We start from the raw sequence: 18,024 nt of genomic DNA, 5'->3' as shown, positions 1-18,024 counted from the left end.
GTGGAAATACAGTGGAAATGTTACCTCTGTTGCCTTAACGGTACAAATAGCAAGCATGAAATGAAATCTTCACGGTGCTGTCTTTTTGCACAAAGCTCTGTTTATATTCATCACTGGCACAGCGTATCAGTGGTAATCTGAGACTCTTTAAATCACTGGACACAGTTTCTCGAGAAAAGTGTGTTTATGTTTTTGTGCTTCGTCGCCAAAGAGCTGGACAATCACAATATGAAATGAATATGCTGAAACACCCATTTAGCATCTCAGCAGGTATTTTACATTGTTACAACCTGTAGTGTACAGCAGCAGTTCCCAACCTTTTTTGTCTGATGTAACCCTACATCCCTGTCAAATAAACTCAAGTAACCCTTCAGCAACACTGACCTTTATGTTTCAAATGTATTCATTTCAACTGATTTTGAAGTGCATGTTGGATGGAGCAACACTACAAAACATGGATATTGTTATTTTTTCATACAATTGAATTGTAAATGTTTAGGTGGGTTTGGTCAAGTCCCCATTCCTACTATACTTGGTGTGGCAAAAGCTGAATCTATCATCCATTTGTCGATTACTTTTAGCTAATTATCTATTACCTTCAGCTAAATATTTCATCTACTACTGTTTAATTTTAGGTCATTATTTCAACCATTTAAATTCCTTACCTTTAGCTAACAATTTCATCTGTGTATTTTAGGTAATTATTTCAATCCTTTCAGCTAATTACTTTGCTAACTACTATTTATCCTTTACATTAGGCTAACAATGTTGATGTCTCTGCTAGCATGCTAACTAGTTTTCATGCTCTCAGAGGCAGAACAAGGTGGGAGGTGTACTGTGCAGTCTGCCTTATTTTAGCTGGTATTTCACTAATGATTGTGACAATAAATTTACTATAAAGATTTACACCAATTTCTATTGGGATGAATATTTTCCTCTAAACACAAATTTGTCTATATATATTTTTTAATCAAATCAAATTCTGTCTTGTCTTTTATTGTGTCTGTCAAAGACAAAATAAAAATGCTACGATAGGAGAAAGAGCTTTGTAAGACACAGCCAGAATATCAAGATCTACAGCGTGATAGTAACTAATAGGTGTTGTGACAGAAGTGTGGGAAAGGGGGTTGGTTCAGACAGATGATTCTTACTGGATCATTATTGAGGGTGGTGCAAAGAAATAAGACCCACTTGTTTACCATTTGAATCTCTGCGCTATGGCTCCTTGCCACTGAGAATGGATACTTCTGTCAAAACCCTGAATCCATGTAGAGACACATAACAAAGCTTTGAAACTAATCTGTGCAGAAGTTGTCCCAAATTTAACAACTCCTCCTCATGTGCTCTTGGAACTCCCGCATTTGCAGCCCTGGGCATGTGAAAGAAAAAAGGAAGGAAAAGCAAACACTCAGATTCTGAAGATTTGTAAGGATGGTAGCTATTACTGCACGCTCGTACTATGTATCCCCATGTGTTGTGGAAGTAACTGACCCATCATCCAGCAGATGGCACACTGGCAAAGGACTGTTTGTGGTATGTGTGGAAAATTCCATCAAGTTCGACTCGGCAGGCTGCATTCCTGGCTCCTCTCAGCTGGCCTTGAGAAAGTCCTGAATCTACATGCTTTGATTTGACTAAATTGGAATTCTAGCCCACTAACACGCCTCTGCTCATACTATAACCTTAGCATGTAGCTTGCACAGGCAAGCTGATGAACTCAAGGTTATCCACACAGGCACACAAACTTGCTCCAAAGTTTGTGTGTGTGTATTTTCTTTTTGAAATAACTGATAAAGGTTTTATGTCCATGGAGCCTCGTTATTGACCACCAGAACTGAAAAACTTTTTTGGTTGTTGCTTTTCTACAATACATGCAAAACCTTTGAATGCACTATCAAAGTATTAAAGAGGAGGAAAACCTTCCAAATAGATATTTACAATATTCACAGTTATTTTAACAACAGTCCATATAATCAAGGAACTCATTTTAGATAGGTGTGAATCTCTGCAAAATCTTTATCTCTTATTTTCTACTGCTGGTAATCTTGCTGTGTGTGTGTGTGGGTGTGTGTGTTTAACCTTGTCAATGGGATGAAAGACAACTTTCAACCTGGAGTGTGTTAGCACAGAGACACACAGCAGAATTGTTGCAAGCAGACATGATTTCATGTCAAAAAAGGACTGTCTGTTAATTAAAAAAGCAAGAGGCATGCATCCAAGTAAAGTGTGCTCATCATTACCTGCACAGAAAATCTTTTGAAGTGGCATCAGTGAATTTTCCACTGTGTCTATTTATTACACCTCATGCTCTTTAACTGACGTTATAAATTATGCATGTCATATGTTTTCAATGATCTGCTCAAACAGATGATCAAGGAAAAATTATAAATACATACAATAAGACTAGAAGAACAAATCTTTTTATTGACGCACTGCAGCTGTGTTACAATTTCGACCTGCAGTTGTGATGCTGTTTGACAAAGCGCAACTTTGTTGTGGACAGAGCAAGAAAAAAAAAATGCTTCTGGGATGCATGGAGTTAAAAAAGTGAAACTCAACAATATAAAAAGAAATTCTTTTAAAGAAAGGAACTAAAAAGACCTCTGTAGCTAACAGCATTATCTGTTTGGTGTTACAGCTTGGTTGCATCATGCCTCTCAGAACAAAACTCCACACTCACATCTTTGCTGACAATGAACACTGAAGTTGGCAGAAATTTGCTGTGAAACGAGACAAAAGTGCGCAGTTTATGAAAAAAAAGTGAGGCAACCTCCGGGCCTCAGGCTTTTGTCAGTGGGCATTTCTATTCAATGACCTATCATGCACCAAGTGTAGGCAATGATACTGCTTAGAGATGTTTCACACTGTGTCAGAAGTGTACCAGATTCTTTTTAATGTGCAGCAGCTGTTACTGGCTGGCCAGACTTGAATCACTGTCACAACCTGCTTTGGCTGTGATTGTTTTTGAACAGCATGCCACTTAGACAAAGAGACTAAGACTTGAACGTCACAACTCATTGTTTACCTTTATGTCCTGTCTGGGTATAAAGGGTTAACTGATATACCGTTAATAAAGTAAAAATGTGTCCTGTGAGTCATTTTATTAGTTTAAAACTGGGGATATTGATCAGGTACCCTGCACTCTTTCTCCGTCCTCTGTAAGTGGGTCATTTATTTTTGCTAGGAATTGGTTGAGTAAAAGTTTGCCAAGGATTTGCAGTAATTATCTCATCCTTCTATAGCTGGGCACAGCATGGGGCCTTGGTAAATTACACATCTCTCTCCTAACTCCTGGATGGTTTATGGCCGTGCATTATGCATAACTGTGCTGGAGCGCCTTAAACATCCCCCAAGTGGATTGAAATAAAGTTGACGCTGCTCTTTGTTTGGAGCTCAAGATAGTCTTTATTTGGCAGTGCTGAATCGGAGATTGCTGTAAAAGCGTGTGTCTTAATTATTTTGGAGACTTTTTTTTTCTCCCCAATGGTTTGTGAACACCTGGAGTGTTTTTAGTGGGATGCAGGATCCAGATGGGCGGATGCTTGGGCAATCCACAGGGAAAAGTCAGTTACATTACAGCGGAGTGTTTCGTCACAAAAAGGGTTAAAAAAGAAAAAGAAAAGAAAGGCGCTGCATCTGATTCATTTGGATGCCTGTAACACAGTCTGTTGTACACTGAGTGACAAAGGTAACCAGCTGCTCGAATGTCCATGTCAATTAAACATCATGTGGTGATTATTGTGTAATAGCGCTGGCATCAAATAATTTTTTAATCTAATTAAAATGCTTTTTTAAAATAGGTCTTGCAAAAAAATTAGGACACGAAAATCAAGAGTGATCAGTTCTTCAAAAGCTGAAAATGTATTTTATACTTTTACACTAGATTATAAGAAATTTACTAGATTTGCCTCAAAGGCTTTATAAAATATAGAAGGATCAGGAGAAGAAGAGCAGGAGGAAGGTTTTTAAAGTTCAGATGTGGATACTTTTACAAAATATAATAGAAATCCACATGGCATGGCTATATGTGTGAATATGAGATATTCTGATAATAACTGACTGATAAAGTGAAGCTCACGCTTCAGTCATTGATATACTTCAGCATTCAAATATTTCACTGATATTGTGCCACCAGGGCAATTAAACATAACTAGGGGTTCTGTGTTAATTTGTAATATTAAAACTACTGTAGATAAATGATATACTTTTAAAGGAGTGTAATATATATGCTAATAAATTTATAAATGTTGTCATCTCTTCTCAGCCCAGCAAATGCTCTTTCTGTGCCAAGGAGTGAACGGGATGAGAAAAGACGGGGAATCCATGGTTTGGAATCACCACAAACAAAGTTTCCAAGGTGAGTCACTAACAGTAAGTGCTTGCCCACATCTCATGACATTAATACAACTTTCAGATGCTATCATACATATCCCCCAACGAAGCATCCACAGCTATTTATCAGTAAAAAAAAAAAAATAATACATAAATGACTGTAATTCACACCAGCCCACATCCCCATGCAAAGCTGAAACAAACCGCACAGCTCAACTTCTCTCTCTTCGTGCAGTCATTTCATACAAAGCCTGGCCTGTGATACATTTGAGACTAAAAGAGCACAAAGAAAACACTAGTAAACTGAGAAGTTTAAAAAAAGAAAAAAAAAAGTTTCTGTTTATTCTTGCCCATCTCTGAAATGACGCAACAGGGAGTACACATGCCTTATATTAAATAGGAGGGAAAAGATATTACAGCAATGCATTCAGTTAATTTTCCAGGAAATGTTTTCACTTTGCATATCAATGAGCAAAGTTTTGGTTGTAAAGTGTGCACATCACCTGACATGGACAATTTCACTGGCACCCTCCTCGCTCAGATTAATTAGAAATCCAGTCAAAAAGATTCTTTCTTTCAGGAAAGAGAAAATGTTTTCAAAGGAAAGTGAGCTGCTGTCCACATAAGAGTCTGAAACTTATCTGTGTTTGAGGAGGATCAGATTTGCCGAGGAGTCAAAAAACACTGTAGCACCAAAAACACCCGGATATGACTGACATTATATTTCAAAATGCTTTTAACGAGTCTCAGATCATTTTTATCATTATTACTACACAGCAAACACATGTTCCTGGTTTTGAATTATAACCGAGGATTGACTGCATCCACTACAACCTCTCTGCTCTTGTCATGCTTTTAAATAGGTGATGCGCTCACTTTCATGCAACAAGTTTTCTGTTATCATGGAGTTAAATAGCCTATAACATATAATAATATAGCCTACTGTAAATCGCAGCTCACAATTAATTTTTTGTTTCATCAACCGTCTACCAAAAACATCGTTTTAACGCAATAGCAGCTACAAAGCGACTCTTTAAACCCGTTATAAACGCAGATGAGGATATTAAAAACTCACTATCAGTCAGTCAAATGCCAATTCAACCATGCACTGAGATAAACTGGAAAAACCACACCGTTAAGCATTCACATCTACACGATAACACGCTCAACTGACTGCCTATAGACGTGTGAATAATAAATCTATTAAAGCGTTCCTTTTTTTGCGACAAACCCCCCGATGGCGATTCGCAGCATTCTCCATCTATGAAGTCAACATACCTGCAGGACATGTGGCTAAAAACAACAACAAAAAAAAAGAAATCTGGATAAGAATGAAAAATAAGGCTGTCACATCGACCTGTCCGCATGGGCCTAATTAAGATGTCTGTCTGTGTGCTGTACATGTAAGGTCTGTGTGTTAAATGCGACGAGAGGCAGCGCAGCGACACATCGCTTAAGTCATGGAATATAAATTAGTTCTGAGAATATCGGGGGTTGGGTTTAAGGAACTGGTGACGTCGCCGGCTCGACGTCCTGTGACTGTGGATTCAACCAAAAGCAGGGGGGGTTGTACCACTATGAAACAATTTCCTACGTTATTTTATAAGATAATACTTATTTTCTCACTTTTTTAAACATTGTATTTATGCCGTGCTTGCTGTAAAAACCACTGTTCGTAATAACAGCTAGAATAACCGCTTTGGAAATAAGTTGTTATCACCACGAGGGGAGAAAACGTGTCTCCCCTGCCTCGGGAAAGTGGTACGGTCTCGGGCTCAAATTCCGAGAATTGAGCTCGTCTGATTCTTAGAACTGGGGTTCTTAGAAGTGGTGATGCAAGAAGTTTCTAGGAAAGCGCTACCAGGTGATTTTTTAAATTCTTTTTTTTTTCTTTTCTAATTTGGCGCGAAGTTGTTATCTGCTATGTATTGCTGTTGTTTTAGACATAGCTTATTTATCCGTTTGTGCTGTTTAAGTGTGTGTGAAGACGGGGCTGTGTGACTGTGTGTGCTGCCTGGCAGGTTGAGACTCTGAAGCGGCTGCGGTGGTGTGACAGGCGGCGCGCAGATTCGCTGCTGCCTCGACGCTGCGCTCCGAGCGCAGTGGGACATACAGCAGCTTCCCGTACCGCGCTGACACTGAGTCATGTTGTAACGCTGTAATAACGCTCGGCTTAGATAACTGCTCAGAAGAAAATTGTCATATCTGACTGCTGTAAACGCTGTCCTAGAGCCCGGGCTGTAGTCCGCGGTGCTCGGGTGGATATAGTTGGCTGTGTTAACAGGGTCCGCTGTAAATGCGCTCTGCTTTAGTGCCACTTTGTACGTGAAACAGCCCAGTGTCAACAAACAGTGTGGCGGCGGCTTGTGCGCGCTGTCAGACGAACTTTGCTGTCAGCATGGCAGCCTCAGGTTCAGGGTATTTTTACTTCGCCGCGGCTGCGGCGGTAATTTGCTCTAATGGAGCGCAAAGGGCTGCGCCGAACAAACCCTTGTGTTACTGTAACATTGTAGCGGAAATATTAGTGTTGATGGGTGTGTGTTTTTTCCGCGGTAGAGGCTACAAGACACGTCGTCGCACCAACTTGTCTCTTGTTTCCACTGTGACACTGCATGATAAGCAAGCCTACCTAACTACATGAAGTTGAAGGGGTTTTACTGTGGCTGAGATGCGCGCAGAGTTGGCTTCAGCTTTCCTGCAAAGTGTTGCCTCATTTCTATCACGGCCTGAGAGTTTCGGTTAGACAGTATTTCTGCTCAGAGGCTGCTAGAATTAGACCATGTGTGTGGGCATATATAAGAAAATGAATTAATATTAGGGAATAAATCTTTGTAGGCTGGCATCAATCTGTGTGCAGTCATTTGAATTCACACACTGAAATTAAAAAAAAAAAAAGTTTCAGATTGACTGAATTTATAGCCTATAACTGAAGTTCACAATATAAATATTTTCTGAAGTAGGGGTGCAGTTCATTTTGTTTTAATTGTTGGCTGTTGGTTAGTGACTGGAGGTCATAATTCACCAGCTCTGGATCAGAGGACATCAGTAGTCTGCATTCTGTTCTTGGTCTATTTTCGGACAGACATCAGTTTTCACATTGAGTTAAAGATGTTGTCATATATCCGCGTGCGTGTTATAAAACCAGTTGTGTCTTGAGTTAATGAAATGTTAGTTTTCACTCCATAAAGTCACTGACCTACAAATGCATTATAGCATATTGGCAGACTCATGCGAATACAGAGCGCAGCTGGGCTTCACAAAAACACAGTTTCTTTCATAGCATGTGAAGAAAAGTGGCACTTAAAAGATACAATCATGTCAAGGCCATCTTGCGGTGGAAATTTGGATGTTAATTGTGTGACAAAAAGTTTTCAGTGAATAGTGAGCTGCTTCTTGTCGCCGTTATTTTCCTTATTTTATCAGCCTGCTAACTGTTAATAAATCCGACACAGTCTTGCTGAACGCAAACGCAGACTAAACTTTTCTCCGTCGTATTTAACTCAGAGAGACAGTTTATGCTCATTTTGATATATGAAAAATAAAACCGGCAATCTAGTTCAAAATCATGTTCAGCAGGTTACATCTAATGTTGTTTATAATTTGAATAATTTTTACTTTTAATCACTAGTCAATGTCCAACGGAGTAATTATTTCTGTATGTCTGTTTTAAAAAAAATATTTGATTTAAAAAATGTAAATAAGACTGTTTATTATAGAATTATATCATTCATACTTTTGTCTGTTTCAGTCAATAATCATGTGTTACAATTTTTCGTTCATCTAAATATAAGAACTTCATTTGTTACATTAACCTGTCAACCAGTGGTTCAGACAGAAAGTGAGTGGAGAGAAATTACTCCAAAGGTAGACATTTAAATGTCTAGACAGTGTTTATTTAATAAATGGCGCCGCCTTCTGGCGGAGCAGCTGTATGTGTCTTACTCTGCCATGGCAGTAAAGACCTTTTTGAGGGTCATAAATAAGAGTTTTTTTTACTGAAGGATTACCTGTACTTCAGCAGCGATCTGAGGCATATCAGTAAATTAACCCAGTGAGACATTTCTTTGTGAAATAATCGTTATGTTTCTTCTGTTTGCAGAACTTGAGAAAATGGCTTGCGCAGCAGACAGCTGCATACAATTCACACGCCATGCAAGTGATGTTCTGCTCAACCTGAATCGGCTGCGTAGCAGAGATATTCTCACAGACGTCACTATCTTGGTTAACAGACAGCAATTTCGTGCACACAAGACCGTTCTCATGGCTTGCAGGTGTGTGTTATTTAAGCCAAGTTATATGAGCACAATTTTCTGCTGCTGTTTGAAGATGAAGTGACTGATCTTTTATGCTCTGTCTGTATTTCTTTTTCTTTTTCATGACTGCAGTGGGCTGTTTTACACCATCTTTACTGACTCCCACAAGTGCAACCTTAATGCTATCAGTCTGGACCCAAAGGTGGATCCAGAGGGCTTTGCCATTCTGCTGGAGTTTATGTACACCTCCCGTCTCACACTAAAGGAGAGTCTGATTATGGCAATCATGAACACGGCCATCTACTTGCAGATGGACCATGTTGTGGACACCTGCCACAGATTCATCAAATCCAGGTTGGTAGAAGACTGTTGCATTACAGCTCAATATAAATCCATCATCAGCGTCTGCATGTGTTTAACTTTCTCCTTCCCCTCCACAGTGATCCTGCTAAACTGCCCAGAGATGAGTTTTTGGTCAGTCCATTAGTTTTACCTCAGGATGTCCATGCTTACCGGCCCCATGATGTTGTTGACAGTTTGCACAGTCGTGTAGCTCCATTCAGGGATGGGAGGCCCTACGGTTCAAACATGTTCAACGGGGTCAGCACCCCCAGCAACTACCATCTCTACGGGCAGTTTCCTATGCCAGGATTCCCTTTCCCGCTCTGCAAGCTGACTGATGCCAAAAACGCTTTTGCTGACCTCTCAAAGAGTGGTATCCATCACAAGCATTGTTCTCCACATGACAGCGCCAACACCATCAGGGCAGAATACTCCAGGGCGGTTGGCACCAGCTCCTCCAGCATTATTCACTCCACCGCCTACGCTTCCAGAGAGGTAGGGAGAGACGATGAGATGAGGAAGGAGAGCCACGAGGGGCTCAGCCAGTCTATCGGTCTAGGTACAAGAAAGCGTGCGTTTCCTGTGTTGACCTTCGAGCACCAGAAAGAATCGGGCAAAGAGCACGCTCCTCAGGCAGAGGAAGACCTGATCCATCAGCACTACCCGCTGGGAATCTCCTCTGCTGGACGCAAGAGCCTCATGAGCAGCCCGCAGAGCCCCCTCAAATCAGACTGCCAGCCCAACTCCCCAACAGAATCAAGCAGTAGCAAGAACGCCGGCCTCTCCCAAGCTGCTGGAGCGCAAGCCCCGGCAGGTGCGCAGGACCCCAAAGCTCGCAACTGGAAGAAGTACAAGTTCATCGTGATGAATCAGAGCGCCAAGGAAGACGAGGTGGGGATGAGGGATCCCGGGCTGCGTTCGCCTCAGCGCCTTGGCCTGCCACCTTACCTCCACCCCAGCGACTCGGAGAACCTCGACCCACAAACCACAAGCAAGAGCAACGATCACAGTGAGGATCTACCTGTGCCCCAAGCTAGTCGTCTCAATAACATCATTAACAGGTGAGGGGTTTTTCTCCAAATAAACAGCTGCCTTTTTGCTTAAGAACAACTGAAAAATCTAAGTTTGATATGTGACTCTTCATTTTATCTTCTTTATAAAGTATGTATGACGCACTGGCAGAATTTTAAGATAATGTTGGAAGATCAATAGAAGTATTTTATGCTAATTTGCACTTTTACACTTGTTTTTTATAATCCAGTAATCCTGTGTGCCTCTGAAATCTGACAGTTCATTATCGTCTTTGTCTTGAAATTTACTGTCCTTCATTTTGGACTTGCACCGCGATTAAGTAAGGAACTTGAAGTATTGAGAAGTATTTGTGTTTTGTCTACAGTGCACTTGAGGGGTCACTGAGGAATGGTGACAGTCATCCTCCACACTACCTGAACCGCCTAAACTGCTCATCATGCGGCTCTCAGTCCCCACAGCACTCAGAAGTCTGCGCCAACACCTCCAGGTCCCGTCTAGCAGAAGACATGGCAGAGCTACATTCAGAATACTCAGACTCCAGTTGTGGTGAGTTTATTATTAATTCTGAGTTTATTCATACAACAAAAGACTGATATTAGATGTCAGCGGCTACTGCAAATCAAAAAAAGTGGTTCTTTGTTATTTAGACCTAGAGGTTAACATTTATCGTGATTTCTCCTGAACAGAGAATGGTACATTCTTCTGTAATGAATGTGACTCCAAGTTTGCTGATGATGAAGCACTGAAACAACATATGCTCCAAGTACACAGCGACAAGCCATACAAGTGTGACCGCTGCCAGGCTGCTTTCCGCTACAAGGGCAACCTTGCCAGCCACAAGACCGTCCACACAGGTACACCAACGAGCTACATTTATATCAATTTTCTTCATCTAAGAGATGAATGCACCCTCTGCTCCTTCACTCTTTTGTGCTGAAGTGCTTTTCTTTGATTTTTTTATTCACAGGAGAGAAGCCGTATCGCTGTAATATCTGTGGTGCTCAGTTTAACAGACCAGCTAACCTCAAGACTCACACTCGCATCCACTCAGGAGAGAAGCCATACAAATGTGAGACGTGCGGAGCTCGTTTTGTACAGGTAATGCTGAACATTTTCTCTTTCTTTCATGTATGGGCTAATAGCACTAATACTCAACTCTGAACTGAACTGAACTGAACTGTAATTATGGTTGGGTATTGTTATTTTCAGCTTTACAAAAGTACCCATAATTACAGTAAAGAACATCCTTGAGGGTGTTTTGGCTTTTATACAATGAATACCAATACGTGTACTGTGAAAAATTTCATCAAAGCGTGTATGTGCATTGAAGAATTTCAATGCACTCTCTTTCCCAGATAAGAGTTTGCATTCATCTGTCTGATTGTTTGGTTCAAGCTGATTTTCTTTTTGCTGTTTTCAGGTCGCTCATCTCCGTGCCCATGTGTTGATCCACACGGGTGAGAAGCCATATCCGTGTGAGATCTGTGGAACACGCTTCCGTCACCTGCAGACACTGAAGAGCCACCTGCGTATACACACAGGAGAAAAGCCCTACCATGTAAGTTGACATGCCGCTTCTCAAGGTTACAAAATCGTTAAATAACGTGAATATCTTTGGAATCAAATGCGAGAAATCACAACACTGTAAAATGCCTTAAATTAATGTTGTGCCGCTTTCTTTTTCAGTGTGAGAAATGCAACTTGCACTTCCGCCACAAGAGTCAGCTACGATTGCATCTTCGGCAGAAGCACGGCGCCATCACTAACACAAAGATCCAATACCGTATGTCAACAGCTGACATGCCCACTGACTTGACGAAGGCATGCTGAGTTGTAAGAAGGGAATCATTTTGACAGAGGCAATCTTGACCTTGGCATTTAAAGACCCCCAACTTGTACAATCATCCAAAATTGTAGTGCCACACTGTGTTCATTAGACATATAAATTGGCTGTGTATGCCATTCTAAACGGGTTTCCACTACATGTGAACGTAGAGCCACATATGGCATCTTAGTCACTTTATTGTTTCTAAATAGATATAAATATATATAGTATATATATACAGTATGTTGGGAGTGTTTCTAAGCTTTGAAGGTACGTATATAAAGCTTTATTTTATTGAGAAGGATGGAATGTAAACAATCAGTTTTTTGAAAATACAGTATTTTATATCAGAGAACTTACTTTTCTGAAAGTATTGAAAATTTTGATTGACGGGTGGTACATATATTTTAAGATAACGGGATTTGCGGCTGTATAGAGTTGTCTATACATTTTTATGTAGATGTACGTACATGTTGCACCATGTCAAGTTGCCATATTCATGTGAAAGGAAAAAAAAAAAAAGACATTGTAATTGGGTTTTGTCTAAAACATATCAGATGACTGCTGCTGTCTGATGAGGATATGCATGAGGTACTCTTACTGTTGCCAGTTGTCAGTGTACACGAAGTGGGCAACTGCATAAATATTGTGACATATTGTGTAATTATATCTGTGGGATTGCTCTCTGCGGGCAGAGCCAATCTACGACTAAGTGTTGAAATGCATTTCAAGGTACTGCTTTGTTATGACCAAGAAAATATTTTGCTTCAAACGTATTTGTATAGATGTGACTTTTGTTTTTGTTCATTTGTTTTTCATAAGTGAAGGTTTACAGTTTTGGTCATAGTTACAGATCCTACTTGTGTAAGTGTTGAGATTTTTTTGTTTGTACATACACTGTGTATTCAATGTGCCTTTCTCTATGGTGACTGAATTCCTCTCCGTTCAGCACAGCTCTATTAAGGTACAACTCAAGGACACCACTAGTCCTAAATCCCTGAGTGAGTGTGTGTGTATGTGTGTGTGTGTATATATTTTTAAATGCTTGTTACCAACCTTAACACATGCAAATTCATCATTGTAAATATTCAGGACTTGTTTTTGGATTGGGCTTTTTTAACTGCATTAAAATTATTGTACAATGTTATAGATGTATGAATGTAAAATAAAGGTATTGGATTTCTATGTATTAACATGAGAGTCGACTCTTGATTTGTCAGCGAGTTCGTCACATGCTATGTTGAATTTACAGGCTCGCAGTTCAACTATTTTTCCAGACATACTGAGACAAAACCACTGCACACACACACACACACACACACTAGTGTACATAGCTTGTAAACCAAATATGGCACAACATATAATACGCATACTATCATATAAGCTTATGAGGGCATTTCAGCCTTTACTGAGTTCAAGATTGTCATTTTGAAAGGGAATTATCTAACTGTATCCACAAAAAAAGAAATGTGCATATAATACACCTCAGCTATTCCTCTTAATGTTGAAATCCAACTGAATCCAAGAAATTAACTGCATCTTACTGCCTTTCAAAATAAACTCACATATTCCTCCTTTTTTCAAAGTTTTACTGCAAATACTGTTCAAAAACTGCGGTAACAGGGAGATAAACTACTTAAAATTGGCAAACATTTGTAATTTTGATTTTAATCTGGATATTATTAAGACAATGTTACATATGGCTCCAGCTTCTATTTACACTTCTGATATCATTACTGGCTGAATTGTCATTTACCTTTTACTTCCTATTCTTATCAGTTGTACTAAAATCAACACAACTCCTTAAAAAAGGCTACTGCCCACTAAAAGTGTCCACCACACCTTCACTTTCTTGTGAGAACATTTAAAACAAAGCTATGTATTCTTTGCTAAATACCACTGTTGTCTTAAGTGACAATAATGGGATAATGGTATGTTTAGGGTAAATTGTAAAAGAAATAGTGCAACAGTAGTTCACGGAGAGAGGACTCATGAAGTCAGCAAGCTGAGTCAATATTGTCAGTTACATCGCAATTTCTAACTAAAGTTTGCTAACATCAACCACCCTAAGCAACAGGTCATACCAAACCAAATAGGCTGTAGCAGCTAAAGCCCTGAGTGAACTGAATTGAGCAGAAGTGGGTTTTTATTGCTTATGAATTTGACTTTTTGTTTGTCAGAGTGTGTTATTTCTTCTTTCAAAAGTCCCAAAGTCTTGCATTGAATGATCCTACAGGGAAACTGCGGTTACAACAATGATACAGCAGAAAACTAAGCACAATAGTTAAGATTATGCCAAATTAACTGTCGCAAGTATGAAAAGTGAATATGATCTGCACTGATGTGTATAGATAACCCAGTGGCTCCATATCTCACTATCACAGGAGGTTCTCAAGCAGACAGATACTTTATGGTGCATCTCTTAGTGCATGCTGTCACGTCTGTGCTACAATCTCATGTATTTCAAGTCATCTCAATATCCTAATTTGGATGACTAGCACAATGAGGCCACGGGATTTTAATTTTTATTTCCCATAAATGCAGTCACAAAATAACTCTTTCTTCCATGATCATAGCTCTCGGCAATAAAGCTTAATCAGTTTCTCTCATCAGCTTAAAGACAAAAACTAAAACTCAACAAACTCTTCTAACAAACTACAAAAAACTTTTACAAAGGACATCAAAATATAAATAAAATACCTTTTTTATTTTTAAGTGGCATAAAAAAAAACCCAAAGTCATAATTTTTTTAAAGATAAGGAACAGTGCCTGTTATCATTCAACATAAAACATTACAACTGATCTTCACCTCTACTGGCCTCTTAATTGTATTAAGTTGTGCTATTTCTTTTAAACAAAAGACAGTATCAAATGAAGACTCCTATATGGCCTGTGAGGTAAAGAACATATCCATTAATTACTTATTACAAATCATCGATCACCAATGTCAGGAATGCTATTAAAGTCCCTGTGACAGAGTGCGAGCTAATGACCAACACTGCTTAATGACAAGAGCAGCACAAACTGTTGAAACTTATCTTTAAATGAACTCCACTCAAAACTTAAACTACTCATTATTCTCCGTTACAAAAAATCCCACCCAAACCACCCGCCCACCCTGTTCCGTCCCCGGACTGAACCCCATCCTGCAGGTGAATCACTGCTTCTGCTGCATTGCTTCTTTTCGTGCAGCGTCTTGCAGTAGCTGCGTGTCCACTTCATCTGCAGGTAGCTGAACGTAGCGAACCACAGATCCACGGATGAAACAGTTTTTTACAGACAGCTGAAGGAAATCAAAACAAGACACGATGGAGTTATAAAGACAATCACCATCAAGATTTAAAGATGTTTTGAGTAAATGTTACAAAATGTATAATCTGTATGGTATTATGTGTTGGCTGATTATGAAATTGACATTTTCATTGTCACGACTGAACCTACCATGTGTGGATATTTTTCTGGATCTGTGACACTGATGTCGGTGAGCTTGATGTTCAGGTACTGAAACATAGAAAACAGTGAGGAAGTCAGAATTCGCAAGCTAAAAAATATCAAATGAGAGGATTTATTCTCAAAAGAAAGACAACAAAGCATTAAAAATATTTCCAACCTGATCAACAGAATGAAGTGTTCCACAGATGCTATAAAAAAAATGGTGAGACAAAAGTTATTACACACTTTAATGGACATCCTATCCTTACATACATATAAGCAATAAGTGGGGTTAAATTGACCACTGGTCTGAAGGTAAAGTGGGTGGAACAACAGAGGAATACCTTATTTCACAACATGACACTGAAGTTAGCTTCTGATTTGCAGCTTCCAATTCGGGGATAAGGGGAAACTTAAAGGGTACCCATTATGCTCATCTCCAGCTCTATATTTTTATTCTGGGACTCCACTAGAGTATCTTTGCATGATTCACAGTTCAAAAACTCCTTATTTATCTTATACTAGCTCTTTATGCAGCCCCTCAGTTCAGCCGCTGTCTCTTACAGGCAGTCTTAGCTCCTGTCTCTTTATGGCCCCCCTCCCGATGAATCCACTCTGTTCTGATTGGCCAGCTTTCAAGAAGCCTGACGGTCAGCTGTATCAGAGTCGTGTTAAGTTACTGCTGATGAAAACTCCATATTTCCTGCTTTAATTAAAAGCTTTTAAATGAATAAATAACAGGAGACTTTTTTGTGAAGAATTTACAGGGAATTAAATGTGTTCCTCACCAAATTAGTGGAGCTTCATTAGCAGCGCTAAAAACCAGTCGACACAACAACCTATGGAGCTATTTGGAGCTCTTTGTTCTGCAGATCAGTTAGAAATAACGCAGGGAGGAATAGTACAAGTAGAAACAGCCCCAGTGATGATGTTGTTTGATGAAGAGCTGCAGACGACCGGCACACCTCCAACAATGTAAACAAACTTTTACTTTGCCCTGCTGTGCAATGGAAAAGCACAAAATCACAGCGCACCAGCTCAACTCGAGTCATGGCTCAACGTGATTACCCCCAAAACAATGGAAAACATCTTAATGTTAGTGGAGCGGAGCAGTGAACTTGTATGCTGTACGTGGAGCAGATAACCATATAAAGAAATCTGTCATGAGCCAATGTCAGCTTGGGCTGAAAGTAGAAAAAACTGTTGGAAACCAAGCGTTCAGAGCAGTCTGAAACCGGTGCTTTTTGCTCACAAGGATTATTTCTACAGACATTTACCTCATTATTTGAGACTTTGGCCACGTTTTATATTGAACATCCGTCATTGTAACAGTATATATATATATATATATATATATATATATATATATGTGTGTGTGTGTGTGTGTGTGTGTGTGTGTATGTATGTATGACTGAAAATAAGGAAAAGCATAATAGGTTTTCACTTTTTTCCAGACCACATTCGACATTGTCAGTTTTTGCAAACAGAATAAATGTTTCACAAATCTGAAACTGTGTTTCAGTGAGTCTCTGGAGTCTCCTTGGTAATCTAGTCCAGATTTGACAAGTCTAAGTATAGTGGTTTTTGTTCTAGACCTGGTCTAATGTGGTTTGGATGGAGAAATATCAGTGAAATCGCCCTTTTTCAGTTTTTATAAGCAAAATAAAGGTTTCACAAATCTGAAAGTAGATTTAAACAGCATTAAGGCTTTTTGCTACCATGTCTACAACTCTTTCATAAGTGTAAGTTGAGAAAAACGGGGAATCAGCTGCTAAATGTTATTTATGTTTCCCTTAATTTCCCCCTTTAACCCGAATCTGAAGCTAACTTCAGTTTCGTTGTCACAACCCATAACAGCCCTGCGATTAATACTGCCTTTATGAAAATGATTGTTTTACTGTCTGTGACAGAGAGGTGCCTATTATATATACACATGTTGTAATACATGTACATTGCTTTTCTCTCTTACACAGTCGCATGTATTGATGAGCCTCACTAGCTAGAGCTACAATCAGTCAATGCTCCAAACAACGCAGCTGTTGTAAAAATGGAGGCAAATACAGTAAATAGTGGCACCAAATTAAGGCTAAGTCGAACAAAAACCAACCTCAAGTCGTTTTTGAGCTCCACCACCACATCCTTCCCCACCAGCGACTTGAAAAACGAGTAGAAAAGCTGAAGAACAAAACGACATGATAACGTTGAGTTAGCAGCGAGCTAACCATGGAAACACGCTGCAGAGCCAACACAAAAACACTGACAGAGATATGCTGAGTTCAGAGAAACTAAGTTCCTCACTGGGTCTTAATATAGCATTTGATGTGTACTAAAACCAAATACATAAGTTGAAATTGATTTCTCACCATTATTGCTGTCGGTTTCTTGTGGTGGTTCGTCTGGTGTTGATGATGTTTCACACTACGTGTTACTCAGCGCCGGAACACGATGCAGTTACTGAGTAGCTCCACATGGGGGAGCTACAGGTGCGCTCACTGTGAACTTAAAGTAGCTCAAGTGAACAGTGTGGCCATGAACCATAATACCATTACTGCGAGGTGAAATATGTACTAAAGTGCCTCATAAACACTGTGGAATTACTTTCCAGCTGTTTATCTATTGGTCTTGTGTGATATCTCTTATATACTAAAGCAGTGGCTCTCAAAGTGGAGTCCAAGAACCCCCAGGGGCCCTTGAGGGGGTTCTTGGGGGTCCCCAGCAAAAGGGATTATCATTTATTTTCACTTTAATCCCATCCCTAAGTAACACAATGTCAGTATGTATGACTATTTTGGTCATGGGTTTCATACA

General features: G+C 39.7%; 2 protein-coding genes across 2 annotated transcripts; one reads left to right on the top strand and one right to left on the bottom strand.

Moving 5' to 3' along the window:
- The first annotated feature begins 6,103 nt into the window (after positions 1-6,103).
- On the top strand, positions 6,104-12,977 carry bcl6aa (BCL6A transcription repressor a). The gene is made up of 9 exons (XM_042417511.1): positions 6,104-6,196; positions 8,432-8,603; positions 8,718-8,939; positions 9,026-9,988; positions 10,324-10,505; positions 10,646-10,813; positions 10,927-11,057; positions 11,380-11,517; positions 11,646-12,977. Exons 1-9 carry the CDS (start codon positions 6,166-6,168, stop codon positions 11,787-11,789), a joined length of 2,151 nt encoding a protein of 716 aa, XP_042273445.1. The 5' UTR covers positions 6,104-6,165; the 3' UTR covers positions 11,790-12,977.
- A 1,493-nt stretch (positions 12,978-14,470) lies between these two features.
- Positions 14,471-17,690, bottom strand: smx5. The gene is made up of 5 exons (XM_042417009.1): positions 17,580-17,690; positions 17,324-17,391; positions 15,395-15,425; positions 15,226-15,285; positions 14,471-15,067 (listed from the first exon to the last, which is right to left on the bottom strand). The coding sequence occupies exons 1-5, from the start codon at positions 17,580-17,582 to the stop codon at positions 14,942-14,944; spliced, it is 288 nt and encodes a 95-aa protein (XP_042272943.1). The 5' UTR covers positions 17,583-17,690; the 3' UTR covers positions 14,471-14,941.
- Between the last annotated feature and the right edge of the window lie 334 nt (positions 17,691-18,024).

Source organism: Thunnus maccoyii, chromosome 7 (genome assembly GCF_910596095.1).
Source record: "Thunnus maccoyii chromosome 7, fThuMac1.1, whole genome shotgun sequence".
Lineage (NCBI taxonomy): Eukaryota > Metazoa > Chordata > Actinopteri > Scombriformes > Scombridae > Thunnus > Thunnus maccoyii.
This window is presented reverse-complemented; position numbering and strand designations above follow the sequence as displayed.